Below are 22525 nucleotides of genomic sequence, written 5' to 3' on the forward strand. Positions count from 1 at the left end.
AAACATAATAAGCTGTATTGCTTGATAAGTGTCGCGAAATTGAACGAAACAACTCCAATAGGGATTGCAACAAGCACATCCGGAGCGAAGGAGAAAGCTGCATATCTCATTGCAATCTCCATATGCGAGTCAACCACAACATATGTGCTTTTGTCCACATATTCAACAAACAGTTTGATGACCATATCAAGCATCAATAACGAGTAGCTGACAACGTCTGCAGTGGAAATAAAACTCCACGGTCCATATAAAACCTCCATCTCGACCAGAGGTATAATAGCCATGAAGATAACCAGAAAAATAAAAAAATATTGGATTGACAATTTGACAATTTTAAAGGTATATGTGAAATGGATCAAACAACCTCATAGGGATTGTCGAGATCGCATCAAGAACGAACCAATAAGTTGCATATTTTGTTACAATCTCAAGTAATTATCCAATTTGACAATTTTAAATACATTAAACATAGGGATTGATTAAACCATATTCTTGTAAAAATATCGGTGAAATTGACCAAACAACTTCAATAGAGATTGTGGAGATCACATCCACGAACCAATAAGTTGAATATTTTGTTACAATCTCATAATGAGTCTATCAAAATTTACAATTAATCGTCAATTTCCAAAAAATATGTTACAGTCAAAATTGATTCCAATTGGGCCAAACCGGTGTTTTTGGTCAAAGTTGATTCCAATTGGGTCAAACCGATGTTTTTGGTCAAAGTTGATTCCAATTGGGCCAAACCGGTGTTTTTGCTTTGACCATCCATCTCTTAATGAAATTAGCTCTTATTAGAATATTTACTATTCTTACTTTATCATCTCTCCACTTTTACTATTTATTGTCATTTTTATAAAATGAGTGCAGAAAAATCCGTCTCTTAATGAAATTAGCTCTTAGAATATTTACTATTCTTACTTTACCATTTCTCCACTTTTACTATTTATTGTCATTGTTATAAAATGGGTGCAGAAAAATAATTGGGACTCCTAAAGTGGGACGGAGGGAATATTATACTAGTACATATTATCAAAGAAACTATTAATACTATTTAATAATTTATGTTTAATAATTTATTCTCATAAATAATTAATTTATTTATTATTTTGTATAAGTACATATATACTCATTATCTACTATTTTTTATTATAATATTTTATCAAAATAGGTAACCCTTTCACACCATTTCTAAATATTCAAAAAAGTTAATAATAGTTATTTTTGTTCAAATATTTTTGCATACTTACATCTCCCACCATTTGCGAATAGAAATTATGACTACTAGTTCCAAAAAGCATTTAGGCAAAATCTAAATTATGAACTCTAATTGGATATAAAGAGACCTTGTTACACAATTATAAAATTAAATTTCAATAAACTGAAATAGAAACATGTGACAGTATTTAAATTTTCAAAAAATTGGCAGACTATGTTCATGTGATATATTTACCCAACCAAATAGTGAGTCATTACTTATTCGATATAAAAATGGAATTTTATTAATTATAGATTAATACAATATTTATCAAAAGCGCATGCTATAGTTTACAAAAGATAATTCTAGTACATAATTTTCAACTTAATCTTGGTATATTTGGTTTATTAGTTTACAATCAATAAATATAAACCTATCATTAGACAATTTTTAACCAATTTATCATCAAATTTGCCACAAAAATGGGAGAATTGAGAATTATTTGAACTTTGTGATATCTCATGCAAATTTTGAAAGGTTCGGAACAAATCAAAATTAATTTGATCAAACGTTGTGACTTTATAGGCAATTAACCACAAATAAATTAAGTGGATTATTTATTTATTTGTTTGTTTTGAGAATTAAGCATGGGCAGAGCTACTGAAGACTAAAGTGAATATCAAAATATGTATGAATCAAATTTAAGTGAGTTATTACTTTATAGTTATGATTTCCTAGTTATTGAAAAGGAAAAATATTTTGGTTGCCTCTCAGAATTTGGCATTGATTTGATTAATGAGAGTGGGTTACTTGTTTATAACATAATGTTGCCCCCATTTCAAATAAAGTAAGAAGAGTGCTTAAAAATTCTATTTCCTAACCCACATTCACATATATGATCATGAGGCTTGGTCGGTCAAGGAAGTAGTGGAGAGACGAGAGAGAGATAAGGGTGGAGTGGAGAGAGTAAACATCAACTAGCATTGAAGTTTGTGAGGTTGGCTGCATCTGACCTTTGGTGAGTGAGAATTATGTTCTTTCGCATTTTCGATTAGTTACAAAGGTTGAGTTTATTCGAGTGATGCATGCTACTTTATATAGCCCTCTATCTCCCTTGCTGAAAAATGAGAGACCAAATGGGGGAAACGAAAAGTATTGCCTTGAAAAAAAATTGATTGTGAATGACAGAGTGATAGATAGGAGAGGAGAAAAGATTTAGGAATTGATTGTTGTTTAATTGGTTTAAAATCAAGGGAGTAAATGTAAATCTCCAGCAGGCACAGTAACGCTAGGGAGCTCTGGAGTAGATTTGAGGAGAATTTTCAAAATAGCATCACGCTGAGAACAAATTACCATAAAAAGGAATTCAAACATGAAAATAAGCATCACTCACTTATTTTATTTATTTGGAAACCCAAATGTAATTAAACATTCGACTTTACTATTTATTTGGGAAGCCCAATATATATTTTTGTATCTTGCATTTTCATTTATTAATTAAACTTCACAGAAAAACTTTAATTAATTCGTCGCCTCGCTCCCAACAAAAGTTTCAAACGTCCAACTCAAGCCAAGCCAAATAATATTTAGTGTTGTTTTAAATTTTAATTTTTCAAAAATGATCCTTGATTTAGAACACGCCACGTACTACATATAGTACTTTAGATAAATTCCACGAAGATCAAAAACAATACGCACTTCACAAGTATGAATATTAAATCAAAGTATGCACTTCCCTTCGCACAATCCAAAAATAATTAGTCCCTTGGTGTTATGCCAAGTACAACAACAACTCCTCGATATTCTTTTCTTTAATCAACCAAGATTCGTATTTCACCAAGTTCTTAAAGAACTAAAAGAATTCATTGCCCAAAGAAAATTATTTGTACCAACCCAAAATATTTAATTCCTCGCTCAATGAAATTAAATATTAATTTTCAGAAATTTCATTTTAATCACCATATCACATTCAATAAAGAAAAAATTTATTATCCGAAAATCGCGGGTGTTACACACCGCCCCCCTGCAAATGGGTGTACGCGTAGTGATGAATACTTGCTCCGAGCTTGGCTTAATACACGCAAGGACTCAGAACATCTCCAGCTCCAGGCCGATATGGTAGAAGAGATATGAGCACTTAAGGGAGCAAGCACATCATGTTTACTTTCGTTTGTAATTCTCGTTGACTAATTATTTTATGAATGAATTAAGTCTTTTTTTCCTAATTATTTTTGTCCAATTAATTTTATTCTATAAGTTTAAAATATATCAACAATTGATAAAATAATGTGATTTGTGGTGGTGGCGTGGCTGTCATTGTGGCCGGATAAGTTTTTGTGACTGTGCTGACTAGGCGGACAAATTTTTATGGCTGTGCTGACTAAACGGACAAATATTCTATGACTGTGGCGTGACTGTTCCGCCTTATTATGAACACTCTTATTGACCTACTTCTGGTTAGAGGCATACAATATATACTTTTAACTTCAATTTTAATTTTAAGTACTAATAAAATATAGTAATTGAATTGTACAAATTCTAAGAATTATCACCAGGGTTAGTTTTAGTTTTAGTTTTTGAGTTGGAAATAATTTTTGGCCCAATTGACGTGGGCAAAAAATCTATCAGAAGGAGTAGTTATTAGTTGCATTGCAAAAATGGGATAGAATCGAATCAGGCAATTTGACCGATTCAGCCGTAATATGTGCGGTCGGCCTTCCACCCAATTTAAACATATGTCCTATAATTAAAGTATTGATGTCCAATTACATTAGTGGTTGGTTCACTACTCTCATCTCCTTTCTCATCCCATCTACAAATGAAGTAAATATACCAACAACCGATGAACAAGTGTCAGATATCAATATTTGATATCCTTCCACGTCAGCAGCCAAGTCAGCATTTCTTGCCCTAGCTTCCAAACCCAACCCATTGCGTTCCATGTCTTGGCCCACGAGCCGTTCTTCATTCCCACCAAATTCTTCCCTTTCTTCACCCAAACTTTCATCAATCATCCCATCTTCGACTTGACCTCCTATTTCCTCTTCTCTACTCTCAATTATTAGAATCATCCCATCTTCGACTTGACCTCCTACTTCCTCTTCTCTACTCTCAATTATTAGAATCATCTCATGCTACTTGCAATTTTCATTTTAGACCGTAAATTAATGATTGAATAATTAGTGTAACTAAATTAATACTTCAAGTGTAATTAAGAGATATAATACTTAATAAAGAAATAAGTAATTAACTTTAATATTTGAATTAAATACTCTAATTCTTAGTAATGCAAGTAGTTTGGGGCGGACCAAAACAGAAAAGTGCGAATAGCATGATTTATGTTCTCTAATATAAGGAGTAGGAGTAGGAGTAGTAGTACATTAGTGGCGCTTGGCGGGAGAAATCGATGTGATGACCGTCTTTCACCCCCCGAATGTCATGAATCTCTACTCCTTCTATGCTCAACACTCTCGCGTAGGGAGCGCCATATCTTTCCACACCAATTTCTTTAAGATCCTTGAAGCTACGAGGGCACACCACGACCTTCCCGGCTGCATCTCCCTTCTCCAAGCAGGTGATCGTGAATTCGTGATCCGAACATGCGCCATCCAAGAGAGCAACAGATCGTCCCTAAAATTTGGGAAATTTTTTTATAATTAAAACAATTAGCCCATTAATTTAATTAGTGAGACAAATTACTTGAGTAAAACAAATTACTTAAGTAAAACAAATTGATTAATTTCAGTAAACAATCTCGTTTAATTACTACTAATTAATAAAGTAATCTACAACATAATGAGCAAAAGAGGATCCGAACAAATAGAAGCCTGCATAAGAAGAGAGAATGCCACTGCAGTCGTCTGCCATTGTCACTGTTATTATTCTGAGTTTTGGTTGCTCTTTTATAGTCACGTATTATACATAGGGATGGAGCCACTCATTTCGATTTGGGATTTGAGAAACTAAAATATACTACCAATTACGATTTTGAAAATATGTAACATAAAATTTAAAATTATACTAATATAAGTGTTGTTTAATAGTATTATAAAATTATACTCCTAATAATTTAATTAGAGAATTTACAATCCTAATAATTTAATTAGAGAATTTACAATCCTAATAATCAACACATTAAACATAACACTAACAAATAACTATTATTATTATTATAGTTTATATTTTAATAAAATAATAAAGATACTAGTATTAAAAACATAAATAAGCCATATATTAATAAAAATCATAAAACATTGTATTATACTGCTTAATTCTACTCTGTCCCAACTAAGTTGGGTCACTTCTTTAGGACACTGAGAATAAGAAATTATATTGAATGAGTTAAATGATAATATAACAAAAGAAGGGATAGGAATAAAGTAAGAGAGATAAGAGAGAGTAAAGTAGGTGATGAAATAAAGTAAGAGGTGATTAGATGTTTTAGTTTTTGTCAAGAAAGAAAATGACTCAACTTTGTTGAGACGTCCCAAAAAGGAACACGACTTAACTTAGTTGGGACGGAGAGAGTATTTTTTATTATTACTTCGTTGTTAGAAAAAAAACTAAACAAATAGTAAGAAATTTAATTATGAATCGGATCACTTTTAGAGAACAAAATCTAGTCAAACATTGTTAATGAATATTGCATAAGTTATATGCATAATATTGCATATGTGATATGTAATAATATTGTTTTTGTAATCATGTGTAATGTGCATAATAGTGCACACGGTTATGATTTGTGTAATACAGTATTATGTATCCAAAGTAGCAAATTTAGATTGCAATGAATATTAATTACTAAATGTAGAAAAAATAGGCAAAGAAAGTATTGTTATTATTGGTTGCAATTTCCAGGAAATCACATGTTTAGAGTAATGCAATATGCGGCCGCGAATGTCACGAAAAATACAGCGCTTCATTATTTTTATAGTTTTATTTCTTTTGAAATCTTATCCATCTAAAATTATGTAGGATAGATAGTATTAATGAAGATAATATGTTTTGATTGTTTGAGGACCGATCAAAATTTGATATATGTATTCAAAAGCTAATAAAATCGCCAGTTATAGGTTCAAGATCACAATGGCACAGACATAAGTCTGGATTTTTAATTCATAAATATTGATTTTGCATGCAATTTTATGTTTATTCATGTTCACGAATCACGATATCCACTTCTTAACAATTTGCACGCTAATCAAAGTTTTTATGAGCAACCTTATTACAAACTTTTAGTATAAAACCAAAAGGTTAAATTGAATAGTTTCATTTCTAGAGATATATAAAATAAAATTAATTATTGAATGAGTTATAACATGATAATATATTGGTTCTTTGATACGAACCTCTATTATTATTATTATTTAATTTAGATATTATAGGGATTTAGCATATCTTCTTCTATATCTTTGTTTTCTTATTTATTAAGTCAGCAGCATTATAAATAGGATAGACTGTTATCTTTTTTATTCATTCAATCAATATATGAAATTATCATTCTTTTAGCTCAATTGAGTAGCAAACAAGAAACATCTCCTAAGATTGCCGAAGAGGCTGATCTCGCGCTCAACCGCCCCTTTTTGCCGTCCAAGTCACGACCCAACGTTGGGCGCTCGACAACGACGACATCTCGTTTCTTGATTTTGTGTGGAAATCGACGTTAAGGATTTAGGTCCTTAACAACTGGTGCTCTCATTGAGAGTTGACCCTCCCACCATCTCGAACCGAAGCTACACCGCTGCCCGACGGAAAACATTCTGCGCACAACAACTGCTTTGGTTGTCGAGTCCCGCCTGTCCACCGAGCTCTAGCCGCAGGACAACACTACTTCTGCAACGCCCGACGGGAAGGATTCCCGCGTGCCGCGTCGAAGTCAGACGATCATCAACCACCACAGCCACGCCTCAGTCCGTCAACATGTCATACGACTACGCCGACTATCGTCGTCGTCAATACAACTTCCCTCAGGCAACACAGCCATTCCGTCCCTACCAGCCGCCCCAACCTCGCCGTGTAACCAGTTGGGACCCTCCGAGCAGCCGGGTGGAAGTACTCCGTCCGCCGTCGTGGCCTGATCCAGAATCACCTTACGTCTCACACCACTTGGATCCACCTGATCGTCGCCCACGGCCGAGATACCAGCCCATCGAGTACCGCGATCGTGCGCAAGACGCTTGGCCCCGACACCGCGGTGGCTACATAGAGAGGGGTGGCCACCTATCTGATCGCGGAGAGCATCAGACCCAATTAGGGTTTGATCGCTACCCGACAACCGCAACGCAGCGGCACCGCCCAACGTGCTGGGACCCACCGGCGCAACAGCAGGACCGCGGCTACCCGACCGTTGACCGGCTCCGATGCTCGGAGACGTGCTGGGACAGACCTCGCCCTCGGGAGGAGGTGAGAGCGCGAGTCCAGCCCTCCTCCCACCAGCCCTGCTACTCCACCGAAAAGCCAACGCGGGACCTGTACAATCAACCCGCACGTGTGACCAGTCAAACTCCGGAGCAGCCACGCCTGCCGCTAATACGGGTCTCCCAGGCGGAGAAGTCAGAACGGTCCAGGTTGGGTCTCTGCTGGCACTGTCCCGAGAAATGGGTGATGGGACATGTGTGTAAATAACGCATTCTCTGTTATGCGGATGATGGGGAGAAGTTTGAGGAGAACATTCAAGATGAGAATTTAGCCGAAGAGAAAATTGATAATACTCCCACGATAGTATTCGGTGATGATGTTCCCAATGACGTTACCGATGTTCACAAGATGGCGCTCCTCTTGATGTTCCTAACAACGAGTCCCCTGGAGAGTTCGTCAAGAACAAAGGGATTGTCAAGAACGACAATGAGTCACCGTAAGTGCTCGTTGGGGTATATGATGAGAAGATTGGTGAAAAGGAGGAGACATTGCTAGAAGATAAAGAGGAGGATGGTTCTATTAGTGAAGTGGAGAAGATAATCAGCTCACTCAATGTTGTTCAAGTGTCATCCAAAAATGTTGTTGGAAATTGTTGGGGCAAGAAAGGAGATGGTGCTTACACCGATTTGCCCGTAATTGCTTGTGTTTATGTGGATTTGAATGTCGGTGATGCTCCAAGTATGAATCATCGATCAACATCGCTCGACAAAGATGTAAGGTTGATCCCTCCGATTAATGACATGCCATGCTTGGGCATTCTGGGAGGCGTGGACAAGCTTTTCGATTTGGCAAGGAATATTTCCTACAAAGTTGGGTCTCCTTTGTTGATTTTTTATGGAAGTGAAGAAGGGAGACATTCATCTGTTCGGTGTGTGTTTGATCCAGGAGGAGTTGCCTCGCCTAAGCTTCTGCTTTCAACTCTCCTTTTTGCTTCGTGGTTCCCACCTTGAGGACAATGTGGATTTTAACCGTGGGGGAGTTGATAGAACCTCTATTATTATTATTTAGTTTAGATATTATAGGGATTTAGCATATCTTTTTCTATATCTTTGTTTTCTTATTCAATAAGTCAGTAGCATTATAAATAGGATAGACTGTTATCTTTTTTATTCATTCAATCAATATATGAAATTATCATTCTTTTGGCTCAATTGAGTAGCAAACAAGAAACATCTCCTAAGGTTGCCGACGAGGCTGATCTCGCGCTCAACCGCCCCTTTTTGCCGTCCAAGTCACGACCCAACGTTGGGCGCTCGACAACGACTACATCTCGTTTCTTGATTTTGTGTGGAAATCGACGTTAAGGATTTAGGTCCTTAACATTCTTCCATATTTAGTTTGTAAGTATATTTTAGTTGCTTGTTTATATATTTTTTCGAGTCTATTTTAGAAGACCTTGGAGTTGTTGAAATAAAAATAACGCGCCTAGCATATCAAAATTTGTTGTACATATATGTCTAGTGTGACTGTGTGAGAAAGAAAAAGAAAAGGCGAAATTGAGGTGACAGAACATATGATGTGTCATTTAATATATATGGACTAATTCTAAAGAAAATATACAAAAAGTAAAAATTAAATTTCAAGAAATAGTGCAAAAATTCTTTTATTTTAAAAACTGGACATATTATTTTTACAGTTTGGGACTACAAATATGCAAATGATAATATATAGAAATTCTATCTGGATCTTTATCTATCTAGCCTATCTCACAAAGTTTAAATACCAATAAGTATAGACGTATTTTAGAGAAAATATTTGCATAAAGAAACTGTTAATTGGAAGGACTAGACGAAATTGTAGGTTGATTTCGAAATTAAGTTTTGCCTTGAGGAACTTAATAGAAATGGCCAAATATTGAACGGAAATTGGCCTCTTCTTAATTTTTATGTTAAGCAGTTAAAGTGATCCATACATCGGGGAATTGATCCCCGGAGGCGGATCCTTTGCAGTGGAGGAAATACACAGCATAGTGATGTGCTAGGAAACGATGTCGTATTGCATTTTATTTCCTTGTTTGATTTGTGATTCTGATTACTCTAACCACTTACTTTAGGTATTCCGTTTGTCCATTGTTGAATGTATCATTTTACTTTGGATAAATTGTCAAATAAATCAAGAAAAGATGGTCAAATTATAGTTTGCCTTACACTTTCCAAAATATGAAATTGCAAAAATCTAAAATTTGTGTTTTTTTTTCAGATTTAAAAAAGAGTGGGACAGATCATAATCTTTCAGAATTGTTTGCAATTTTTCCAATTACTTCAACTATTTTTAATAAGCTAATCTCATATTTTATTAATATCAACTAACTTATTGCACTCACATTTTATTTTAAAATCGATATACAAATATATACTATTTCTTATCCAGTTCATTCCACATTTGATTTTAGTTTAAGTTTGCATCAAATCAAATCATGGAGGTGAGGTGGTGATCGATTGGATTGGAGCTCTGATAACAGAAGAAGGAGAAACAGAGTCATCAAATCAATCTCATTACTAGTTTTAAAATTCTTTCATAACAATTACTGATCGATGGTCTTCATTTCTTCACCTTCGGGTTGATCTTTAGTATACATACCACGATTCCGATGTAGTATGTTACAAACATAGTAACAATAGCCCCCAATTCAGTCACATTGTGTTTTGGATATGGATAGTTTTCAGCAAGATCGAACACGCAGGCTATGGCTATGTGATACACAAAATACCTATAAAATAAATACACACCAACAAAACAAAACAAAACAAAACCAAATTAGGAGTAGAATATAAAATCAAACAATCAGTCATTACTGAGTACTTACCGACACCTTTCTTCACCCATTTGTTGCTCATATCTATCTGCATTCTGTTTTTGCACAACACAAATTAGGAACAACACAAAAAACATTGATGATTTCTAGCTTACTCTTCAAGCAAGTTGGAAACTTTTATGTAACGCCACACCACACGCATACTAGACTGAAAATGGCGTAGATGCAATGGTGCATGGAGATGGAGGAGTTGCCGAGATCACGTCAAATAGTAAGAAAGACGTTGCATGCTTCCATGCAATCATCTTCCGCACTGCATACGACTGATATCCAGCTTCTTGGTTCACCACCCGCAATCTCAATCGGGGTTGAAAAGGTTTTGTAAACAGCCATAATTATCTTCCAACCTCTGCAACAGCCATCAACAAGTTTTGTAAACAACAACCACAGACAGCCATAGGATTAAAAAATGGAACAACACCAGCCACAAACCTATAGAAGGTGTTATCAGGTTGGATGATGAAAGGACTTTCGGACCTTTCGTCAGTTCTGGTTGGGAATAAGCCTGGACCTTTCCTCGTCGGTTCACCATTTCCATAGCTAGCTTGTGATCGAGTTGTGATAGTAGGTAGAGGAGACTAGTATTACTTTTGCTTGTGTGTATATATAGATAGCCTTACTGTTTCAATAATTCACTAAGTGTGTGTGTGCAAAAATAAAGAAACCAGCTTGCAAAATGAGCCAAATATACAATTATTGTTGCACCAATTTTGTTGCGTACTAACACTGAATTACCACTAATTCATTCGACACTGTAATGAGCCAAATATACAAGTATTGTTGGGGCACCAAATTTGTTGCTTACTAACTAACACTGAATTACCACTAATTCGATACTGTGTTGAATATTAGTGACTTCCATTGTCCAATAGAATAGTGTTCGCATTGGGGATTAACATAATTATGAAGTAACACAACTAATTAATGTGATTCATATCATAATCAAACGACGTGCACGTTTATTCTATTTCATAATCTTGTATTAAAGACTACCCTCCGAGTATGTACAAAAGGTTTAACATTCCTAAAATAAGTCACGATTTACATTTACTAATCAAAATCTTTTTCATTTCACTGCTAAACAAAATAGAAATTAGTATGATATGATATGATGCAAATACAATTCATTTCATCATAACAAGTTAATTGGTTATTCCAAACATCAATATTTGTGCTTATATTAAACATTAATCACTAATCACAAACCAATCAATTATGACAATTCGTTTTTATAACACATAAAACTTGTCGGGCAGGGCATGTTTGCTACATAAACTTTCAAAAAATTGTTAAGTATATACAATCAATTTCATAAATTTTAAAAACTGGACAATATTTACTATTCGTTTTTTACTATTTCATTTTAAATTTAGAATCTATTAGAAATCCTAAAAGTCCAATTAATTCATTTTCTTTATTAGAGGGTTAGAACTTTGTGTGGGTTCAAATCATAATAGAGATCCACTAGAGATAAGAAATTGTTGAAGAAATAACATCTTTGTTCTTGTAGTTGGATCCCCATGCAATGAAAATGTTGATTGAAATAATTTATCAAGGGATAAATAAAAGGACACAAAAATGTTTTTTCAGAAGAATATATACAAATTATAGTACTAATGTTTACCCTCTAAATCCAAACCTATTAGTATTTCTTTTCACTGTCTATGCCCAAATCAGCTTAATGGTCACAAGACTGACAATGTATGAATTGTTATTTCTGATTTCAACAATTTGACTTATTTTCTCTGACCTTTTTCTTCAAATCCCAAATATACATTTTTTTAAAACTTTGGAATTTCAGATCTTCTACTACAAAGTCAGAATGAGAAAACAAAGCTGCATAGTGTTATAGAATTAAAAATTCCTAAAATAAGTTAGAATGAAGATCAAAATCACCTAAAAAGAACAGAGAAATACACTCAGAGAGAATAACAGTGTTGTCAATACAAGAAGCTGTTTGCTAAGACAGTGTAGTTCATGTCTATGCATTGACTGGTTTGCCGTTTAGTTTCGGGAAGGGGTCCTGTTTGCTAAGAACCACGACTTTGCTTTTGTGCGCGAAGTACCCTTTCATCAGGTTCTTGTATATCAGAATCGCCATTATGCACTCCACCTGCAAAACACGCAACGTAAACACGTGAAATATTGAGAAAAATGGCATTTCTAACTAGGAAAAGAGCAGGAGATGATGAGATGAATAACTTAGTCATTCAAGTTTTACTAGAAAGGAACACAAATAGACTTTTTTGTGAATCAATTCCATCAATATAAAGGAAGAATTACCTCATCAACATCCATGTCAATATCAAGCCACCTAAGTGCTTTAACGATAACATCTAACTTGATTTGGTGAGCACGATTTAAATCTCTCTCCTTTTGTATGATATAGCTGCAACAGGTACGAAAAAGACAATTAATAATAACTCCGGGCTCAGTTGCCATAAACAGAGACACGTGAAAACCACCACTTACATCTTTTTAACCAGTCGTTGGTAAACTTGGAGTTCTAACTTCTCCAGAACGAGGTATACACCTGACCTTAAGAACCTGATCATGGTTTACTTGAATGAATAAGCTTCGAAATGCATTACCAAACAATACTGTATAAAAGAAAAAAACATTTCTAACCTGTCCTCGTGTTCTTCAAGGGCATGTCTTAGGAGTCGAAGATCGCCTCTTTTTAGAGCAAGCACAACATCTTTATACTGCAACAAACAGATATTGTGAGTTCAAAGAAGCACATACAAGCAGGAAGACAAGCAAACACACCTAGGAAACAAAATCGAGCCTATCAAAACATATTCACGTCTAAGATTTTAACGGGGGTTCTAGCTCCAGTTTTTTACAATATGAAGAAAACAATTATATGGAAGACTTAGGAAATAGGAAGTATTTCAAAAAGTTGCAACAGCTCATTCCATCATAAGAAGTTGAGATGCTGCTGCTAATACCATTATCCTAATTGTATGACAAGACTCAATATATAAGGCAACGTGTATAGATCCATACCTCATTTAAGTTAAACTTTTCAAGTAGCGACGCCTTAGGTAAGATACCTATTGAAAGCTTCACTGGAACCAGATATTTTAAGATCATCCTGATTGCAAAAGAAATGGTTGGTTATACTTATACAATGCCCTAATGAAAATACATTACGATGCAAATGGAAAGAAGAAGCTCTTCAATTGACTGTAAACTTAACACGAAGATGAAATTAAACCAATAACCTAAGCCTTTCCACTATACTATATTATAACGTATTAAGGTTATCATGTATTAAAACTTAAGAAAACCTTTCATAAATATATCACATTGGCCACGGTTTCCACTTAACTGATTTCTTTGGATTCAGGTTTATGATTAGCAATGGAATGAGTAAAAGAGGACGTATACCCTCACCTTATGTTAGCCTCTTTTTTTGTGCTGCAATGCATCAACGCATATGACAATTTGTGGTCAGCAGCTAGAAAGTTTTCGTTGTACACCTCCAGACGACCAGTGTAATACATGTACGTGACCTTATCCCTCACAGGAAATTCCTCAAAGTCAAATATCCTAGCAGTTTCAATACTCCTTATCACACTGCGACAGAGATGGACAGTCCCCAGCTTGAAATATATTTTGAAAAGCTGGCAGGTCACATACAAAGCCCCGACACGTTTTGGTCCTTTTCCAGCAAGAACCCCGAACACTTTCATGAGGAAAGAACCAGCACCTTTCAGTTTTTCAGGTGTTTTCCCTTTTGAAGCCAACTCCATATCAGCCTTCAAACACAACAGCAATGCATACACCAGTTGAGCTTTTTGTACTCCTTATAATATACGCAAATATAACTGTACAAAAAGAGCGGAATTCATGAATTTCTCACCCTCTCAGCAAGAATCCTAATTTCATATGCAATCACATATAATGCTTCCAATGCCCACGCTGTTTCCCAATTCCGAAATTCCTGAACTATAGCACTACAATTCTCCATCATTAGGAATAACTACAGGGCATGAAAATCTTAAACATGGAGCAACTTCATCTGAAAGTAACTTACTTGGATGCTTTTTCAAAGGCCATATACGATTCGACCAAATTCTTCAACCGATAACTCTGCAAGGCCCGGAATACATGAAGTAGAATGTCCCCATACTGAGAAAATCTCTCAGATTGCCTAATAATCCTGTTAGCATCCTGAAATTATATTCACCAAAATCAAAGACTGGTCGATACAAGTTAAGAATCTATATTTTCATCAATGGATAACTGGAAGTTAAACAAAAAAAAGTATGATTTCAACAAAGATTGTGGTGGAACTAGAAACCTAAAACATTGTATCATGGAGGAGTTCAAACAATGAGTAGCAAAGACATTAAATTCAACCTAATTTGCACATGATCAGGGACATATTTACACTTACAATTTCTAATTCTTTTCAATAACAATTTGCAAATTGGTACGAAAACAACTTGGGTGAGTTGAAAATACGATCTTTTAAGTTGGGAAATACAAAATTGAACAAGTAAGAGGGCGACCTGGAAAGTATTGAGGGCGTCGGCGAGGGAGAGGAGGGCGGCGGAGTCGGAGGAGACGGAAAGTAGGCGGCTGAGCGATTTGCCGTCTTGAGACGAGATCGCGTCGGAGAAACGTGTTAGGTATTCAGTTATCCTGCGGTGAGCTTCTCCCATGCTTATGTATGCCGCCATTGTCGAAGCCGCTGAAGAAGGATAGGAGAAAGAAGCAAATTCAGAAGGAATTGGCTTTGTCAGGACGACGACGTTTGGCACCTGATTTTAGGTTTTTGTTATACGATTTGGGGGGATTTTTCAAATTGATCTTACTTAAATAGAGTAATTTTTTAAGGACGAATTACCATAAATATGGTATGATGGTAAGTTTGGTTATGGTAAGTTTGGTCAATCGCCTAGTTAAATTATATCATAATATTGATATTTTTAAAGTTGTCTTATGAACTTATATTTAAGGGTTGGTAGGTATAATATACTTTACTAAAACTATCATACCGTATACCTTACCGTAAATTCGGTATGCGAACAAATAATTCCTTTACCTTACTAAAATTTTCGGTATACCTTATTTTCGGTATGACCAATTTCCATACCGATGCAGTACCTCATTTTTGGTATACCGTACCAAAGTTCGGTATACCGTACTTTTGCGGTATACCTTACTTTCAACATCAATGAAAATAGATAATTTGAGTTTTTATAATATTATTTATATTTTATTTAAATATATATATATATATATATTACATATATTTTATTCATAATTATATTTATATTTCACAATAAATTTTATAATTTTAAAAATATATAAAATATATTTTATACTATTAACTTTATATTTTACGGTATATACCTTAATTTACGGTACATACCGAACTTCGGTATGAAGCGGTATACCGCGGTATATGAAAATTCATACCGTTACCTTACCGATTCGGTAAGGTATTATACCGTACCGAAAATCACGGTATACCAAAAGTTCGGTATTTTCGATATTTTTTCGGTACGCTAAGGCCGGTATTTCGGTACTTTTCCCCAGCCCTACTTATATTTGAGAGAAACTAGGTGTACAATGTAACAAATCAAAATAACATGCGTATAAAGTGCTTGGCTGCTTAAACGGCGTCATTTAATACATTTGGTTGATCATATATTTTATTTTTAAAAATAAAAGAAGTGTCCATGTAATCTTATTTAAGTAATTGAAATACTATAGCCATCTAGAATACGTTTTAGTGTTCATATAATACTAAACGTGAAATGAATCGAAATGACCATAACAATTGAGCAAAGTGGTTCTATACAATATTAGTCCCCTTTTCGTCTCACTTCACGCATCACTTTATTTTTCACATATATCCTGTTTCACAAATGTTTAGTTGAATTTCATGCTTGCCTCGACTAATGAAAATTAATGTGACAAACACATCATTTGTGCTTTACAAAAAATAGAATGCCACATTCGTTCAACAATTTTGATTTATAATCATTAACAACTAATGACAGATCAATTGACTATAACAGTTCATTTTTATAAGACACAAAAGTCTTCGTAAAATACAACATCGTCGGTGCTTTACAAAAATAGATCGCCACATTCGTTTAACAATTTTATTTCTAAATATTAATCACAAATGATAAAAATAAAAAACTTGGATAGAGGTGCAATTAATATAAAATTGCTTGTTGATCAAATATTGGTAAATATTTATGATCAATTTATATAATAAGTAAATAGTTTTATTTTATTTTAGTCAGATTTAATTAAACTTTTCAAGACTAGCAGAGCCCCCATTGCTTCCAAAGAGGCGAGTTCTACTCAAAATCTGTAACCCAATCATCTTTCTAAACTGATCGGATAGCCTTTTTACTGAAATTCCGCTCCGATTTGATCGTCGTTGCTTTTTTGTTTGCACTGCACAATTAGTTTTAGAAATCGCTTTGGTGGCTCCTCATCACGCACCGCACCTCACCTCACCTGTTTGATTTAATGCCTGTTTGATTTTTTTTTATCACTATTTCGGCTGTTGGGAATTGAGATGGATTCATTCTGATTCAGCATTACACACAGTCAGCTTGAAGTTATATTGTCTGCAAATTGTATAAGTTTTTTCTGATTGCTTTAGTTCAAGTCGGAAAAAGTATATCGAGATAGTGGTAGTCGAAACGCTGCTATAAACTCTCGCTGCACTTTTGATTATAAGATGTTCCTGTAAATAGTACATTAATGGTATATTTGTCTTAGAAGTTAGAACCAACAATTGGCCAATTTTGGCACGCTGGTTAAATTGCTAAAGAAAACATGGCCTGTATTTATAGTTTACCAAAGAAAATTATGGAATGGTGAGCTTGAGAAGACAGATATGATCTTTGATCATTTAGCTGGTCCCTTGCAGTTTTCCTTTTGCAGTCACTTGTAGAATAAGGAATCTCCAAGAGATATAAAACATCGCCTATTTACGTCTTCACAGAAAAAGTTTGCACCTTTTTGATTTAGTTGTTTCATTGTAATCTATGGCTGCGCTTGTGCAGGAGAGATTCTGGGATGAGCACCCTGGGCATGATGTTCCGTTGATGAAACCGATGTTCTATAACGGGCCTTGGAGAGTTATGAGAGGCGATGTTCCCGCATTCATCAAGAAATAGCCAGCAACAGGTTAGTCGTTGCTACTCAGTTTCTTCACTCTACAGGCCTAACAAGGAACTGCAGCAATGTTTGCTCTTGTGATGCTTAGTCAAGGATAACTGCAAACAGATTATGGTCATTTACTAGATAATACGAATAATCTTGTATGACGATGAATTGATGATCCCCAACTTTGGTTGCTCCCTGTTACTCATTTAATGTATGATGCCGTGTGATTGAGCTTATATTTTTGCCACTAGGTGTTGTTCGTGTTTTTATGCTTTGGGGCTCATTTGATAAGGGCTAGCTCGAGACCCTTGTTCCGGTTATTCCTCTGATTGTAGAACTTGCTAAAGCGAAATTTTGTAGTAATTTATTGGGGCATCTCATTAGTTAGCGGAGTCGGGCTGATTTACCGGATTAAATATTATTAACCGATTTGCGCGTACATGTAGAAATATTTCTCATTATCTCAGCGTATCTTGCAGAAAGCTCCTATTTTGAGGTCTTGTTTTTGTTTGTTTCTTTTTCTTGCTTTCTTTTGCGTGTAGGATACTTGTAAATTGCTGCATTCTCTTGCTTTCTTTTTAACTGTAACATTCTCTTCTGAGGCACCATCACCAGATCATATAGATAGATAGATAGATACCAATGAATATATTCTCAAGAAATCTAACTGGATAGGGTTGAACCCATTATGTCAAGTCCCATACCTAGGAGTTTATGCTCTAAAGCCAAATACCATTACCTCCACTTACAAGATCAAATTGGCCTCCAATTTTGGTGAATGATGGTGTGTTCTACTCTTATATTCCACTTCACTTTTTGAGCAATAAGTTCCTGAGTCCTACCCAGACAGAGCTCTTCGCTACAGCTAAACGAACCGGCTTAAATTTGAATGCACATAATAGGACGTTTTGGTTCAACACAGATTCAAATTTAAGGATAGAGGAGCAACAACGTACAGTAAAACAAAACGTGGAAACCCAAGATCGTTAAATTCTACGACCCCATTCATGCTCCACCTGCTGTGTGATAACAAGTCGATGATGCTTATCAAGTGTACGTTTACGAGAAAGAGACGTGTTACAGAGGTGGAAGTGTGCGCCATCAATCATCAAATTGAGTGAAGCTAACAAGGCTATTCACATTAATGCAAGTACTTTACTATTGGTATAGATGAAAAGGTGGGGAACTTTGCTATTCCATCTAAGCACAAAAAAGGGACTTTGGAAAAGCACCTAAGATTGGAATTCCAACTCAGAAAAGCTTCCTTTGACATGTCTCTCTCCAATTCAAGACGAAAAGAAATGCATTAAAGTAGAATGGGAACCTATCAACAAAGCACATATCAGATATCCACTGTAAATGACTAAATATGGGGTAAATTCGTTAAAGTCGCATCGCAACTAGCTAACGCCATGCCTTCTACCTTAAGATTCGCAAAAGTAAGAACAGCACCATCTACATCACTCGGCACAAACTCAAGCCCGTTTATACGCTGCAAACACCAACCTAATGCATAAAATTGCCAAGTAAAGTAACTCTCCCTAAGGAGAAGTTAGTATTAAAGCAATCGAGAAGTAACTCTCCCTAAGGAGAAGTTAGTATTAAAGCAATCGAGAGCACCAGCACAACAAGAACAGAAATACATAAAGTAGAAGGGAACCTATCCACTTTAAGCATGGGGGAAATTTGTTAAAGTCGCAGCGCAACTAGCACCATAACTTCTACCTTAAGATTCGCAAAAGTGCAAACAACATCATCTACGTTACACAAACTCAAGCCCGTTTTATACACTAGAACCATGCCTTCTACCTTAAGATCCGTAAAAGTGCGAACAACACCATCTACATCACTCAACACAAACTCAAGCCCGTTTATACACTGCAAACGCCATCTTAATGCGTAGAATCAACAAGTAAACTAGTCTTCCTAAGCATAAACTAGATTGCAAGACTAGCTATGGATGAGATATTAGTGTTACAGCAATCTAAAGCAGAAACACAACAAGAGCAAAGAATCAACATTTGCAAGATATTAGAAATGCAGTTATTCATTGATAAATATATAAATTTGCAGGACCAATCTACAGTTGCAAGATATTATATTTCAGATCATAGAATTTGATAATGAACTAGACAGAAACCTTTTTACACACATTGCCAGCCAATTGGCAGTTGTAAACCCGAAGCTCGCACTTTGGCGAAATCACCTTCAGCAGCAGCCTCGCCGTGTCATCCTGCCTGATTTTGGCCGTTTTAGTCTCAACCAGCGCGGCCGCCACAATCCTTTCGTAATCGCCTCCGCCTCTGGCGATATACGCCACCAGTGCCGCCTGAACCGGCCCGAGGCTAGGGTTATAGGCGGCAGATTCGGCGTAGGAGCCTTTATACACCTTCCCTTCGCAATCCATCAATGCAACCCCCGAGGGGCAGCCGCTGTAGGGAGCGTGAGCGTCGTTTGCAGCTTCCAGAGCTACTTGTTTCAGAAGAGATTCATTGATTTCGTGATTTCCATTGCTTAATTTGGCGGAATTGTGGTTTCCGTTGCAGAGAAATGGGGAATTTTCGTCGTGATCGGATAGATCTAACCGATTGTGGTGCTGCTCGAGAAGGAGAGGGGTTTCCTCATCGAGCAAATCGCGGGGACCGAATGGATTGGGGAGGAATTCGAGGAGGGGAATGAAATCGGGGGTTTTGATGTCGAGCATTCCGATCCGGTCGTGGTTCTGGACGCAATTGAGGTCGTCGGTGACGAGGATTTTGAGGGAGGCGGAGTGGCGGAGCTCCTGGAAGAACTGGCGGCAGTGGCCGCAGGGGGCGGCGGAGACGGCGAGGGCGAGGAGGGAGGGGCAGCGGTGGGCGTGGAGGTTGGTGAGGAGGAACTGCTCGGCGTGGATGGAGTGGTGGAGGGGGACGCCGGGGAATTCGACGTTGACGCCGACGAAGACGCGGCCGTCGGAGCCGAGGCCGACGGCGCCGACGTGGAAGTTGGAGATTGGGGGGCGGGCGAGGGACTGGGCGGAGTGGACGAGGTGGGGGAGGAGGTGAAGGACGGAGGGGAGGTTGAGGGATCGGGCGATGGATTCCGCCACAGAGGCTTCCATCACGAATTGCGTCACAGTGTGATTCATTGTGTGTGTGATTGGGAGAGAGGGAGAAAGAGAGAGAGATTGGAGAGGAGGAGGAGGTGGCGACGGCGGTGATTATTGGTGGAGGAGTGGCCGTGGGAATGAGGTGGTGGTGGTGGAAGCGTATTTATAGGATCTGCTGCTTGTTTCCACTTCCATTTTGGACATGATACCTGTAAAGATTGTAAAGTTTACTTACTAAATATTTAGAAAAAACATTGCTATTAATTTCGATGAATGTATATTTATATTTTCCAAGAGTTTTACAGGGTGTGGCTTTGAGGTTGTATCCACATGTAATATTCTATTTTCGATTCAAAACATTATCTAGATACCATTATCTTCTACCTTATTAGCCAAAATAATAATTAATTTAATTTTCCCAATAATGTGGGATACTAATGCGAGTACGTTGTCACTCTTACTAAATATACTTTAATTTTCTGACTACAACAATAGTGAAATAATTTGTGATCCTTATCTCCCCATTAAGTGTGTTGTTAAGTTAGGCAGAGTTAAGTAATTGTTGTTACTCTAATTCGCTTTTTAGTGTATTTTTTTATTGTCTTCGTGTGACCACTTTATTTTCCTATCTCGTGTTTTTTACACGTTAAAATCACAATATCGTTTACAAAAACACCTATGTATGAATAAATTCATGCATATTAAACAGTCTTAAATTTGATTAATCCCTATAAACTAATTGAAAAGTTGACTATAAAATTAAAAGTGAGAATGCAATAACACGACACAACCTAGTTAATCAGTTGACGCATCCTCTCTGATAAATAAATCAATATTTTTTACTATATAATGTGTGTGTGTGAATACAATGCATGTGGACTATAATTATAAAAAAGAAGTAAAATACAAAGTATTCCTTTAATTATTTCATTATTACTTCCCCAATACCCACGCCACGACCAACCTAACAGATGGATCTGGATCACAAAAATCTTCCATTTTCATGCTAATAATTTTATTGATAGACAATTTTGTTGATAGACAATTTTGTTGATATCTTCATTATTAGTGGTCATCTTAATTTTCACAATACTTATTCATGCTTATCAATGAATTAAGACGATTTATGTGGGTCCCATCAACACTTTACACAATAACGTTTTTTTATTATACGTCTCTATGTTCTCATCTACTACAACACATACAAGTATTACTATTTCATTTATACTCCATAATTAATTACTATGTGGGAATGAAATTGTATTATAAATGAATGGATGAAATTTGGTGGTGCAGTAAATTAAACAAATACTATAAATATAGAATTTGTATCCTCAATTTCCTAATGAATGGCAATATTAATAAAATTCTATATACTTCCTCCTGAGTTATTATTTAATGAAAGTGATAGTTTCATGTTATTTCATTTACCAAAACTGACTATTAGTAACTAGATAAATTTATTTTACATAATCAAAAACAGTTTAAAATATTACTCCTCCTAAAAAATCCTCTATATGATCAAGAATTCAATTTCTATCATAAGTTTTCACGGCCAAAGAAGAAAAACGTTTTATTAAAATGCATTTTTTCGTCATATAAAATTATCGTTTTTTCCAACAAACATCTCTTTATAATGATTTATTTTACTAATAATATTTGGAACAGTGAAGATTGTACAGTAAGTACATAGAGTGGTAGTACCCCAAGACTAATGATTAAATGATTGAATAATTACAAAGTAGAAGAAAAAATAGGGGTCCCTATATATGCTTTCCCTTTTTTATTTGTTCCCAATAAATCCAAGGATGTATAGTAGTATTAATTATTTGGCTCAAAATAAAATTATGCAAAT

General features: G+C 35.8%; 2 protein-coding genes and 1 long non-coding RNA gene across 3 annotated transcripts; 1 reads left to right on the plus strand and 2 right to left on the minus strand.

Annotated features, from left to right (window-relative positions):
* Window positions 1-12256: 12256 nt before the first annotated feature.
* LOC121793479 (enhanced ethylene response protein 5-like) lies at window positions 12257-15238 on the minus strand. Its single transcript, XM_042191490.1, has 9 exons — window positions 14954-15238; window positions 14476-14612; window positions 14302-14395; window positions 13833-14197; window positions 13443-13530; window positions 13062-13138; window positions 12906-12980; window positions 12717-12822; window positions 12257-12546 (listed from the first exon to the last, which is right to left on the minus strand). Exons 1-9 carry the CDS (start codon window positions 15122-15124, stop codon window positions 12415-12417), a joined length of 1245 nt encoding a protein of 414 aa, XP_042047424.1. The 5' UTR covers window positions 15125-15238; the 3' UTR covers window positions 12257-12414.
* Window positions 15239-16619: 1381 nt separating this feature from the next.
* LOC121796282 lies at window positions 16620-17818 on the plus strand. The gene is made up of 2 exons (XR_006049730.1): window positions 16620-17047; window positions 17480-17818. It is a non-coding gene; the product is annotated as an uncharacterized LOC121796282 (long non-coding RNA).
* A 1793-nt stretch (window positions 17819-19611) lies between these two features.
* On the minus strand, window positions 19612-20902 carry LOC121796281 (cytidine deaminase 1-like). Its single transcript, XM_042195096.1, has one exon. The coding sequence runs from the start codon at window positions 20707-20709 to the stop codon at window positions 19711-19713; it is 999 nt and encodes a 332-aa protein (XP_042051030.1). The 5' UTR covers window positions 20710-20902; the 3' UTR covers window positions 19612-19710.
* Between the last annotated feature and the right edge of the window lie 1623 nt (window positions 20903-22525).

The sequence above is a fragment of the Salvia splendens genome, chromosome 3, assembly GCF_004379255.2.
Source record: "Salvia splendens isolate huo1 chromosome 3, SspV2, whole genome shotgun sequence".
Lineage (NCBI taxonomy): Eukaryota > Viridiplantae > Streptophyta > Magnoliopsida > Lamiales > Lamiaceae > Salvia > Salvia splendens.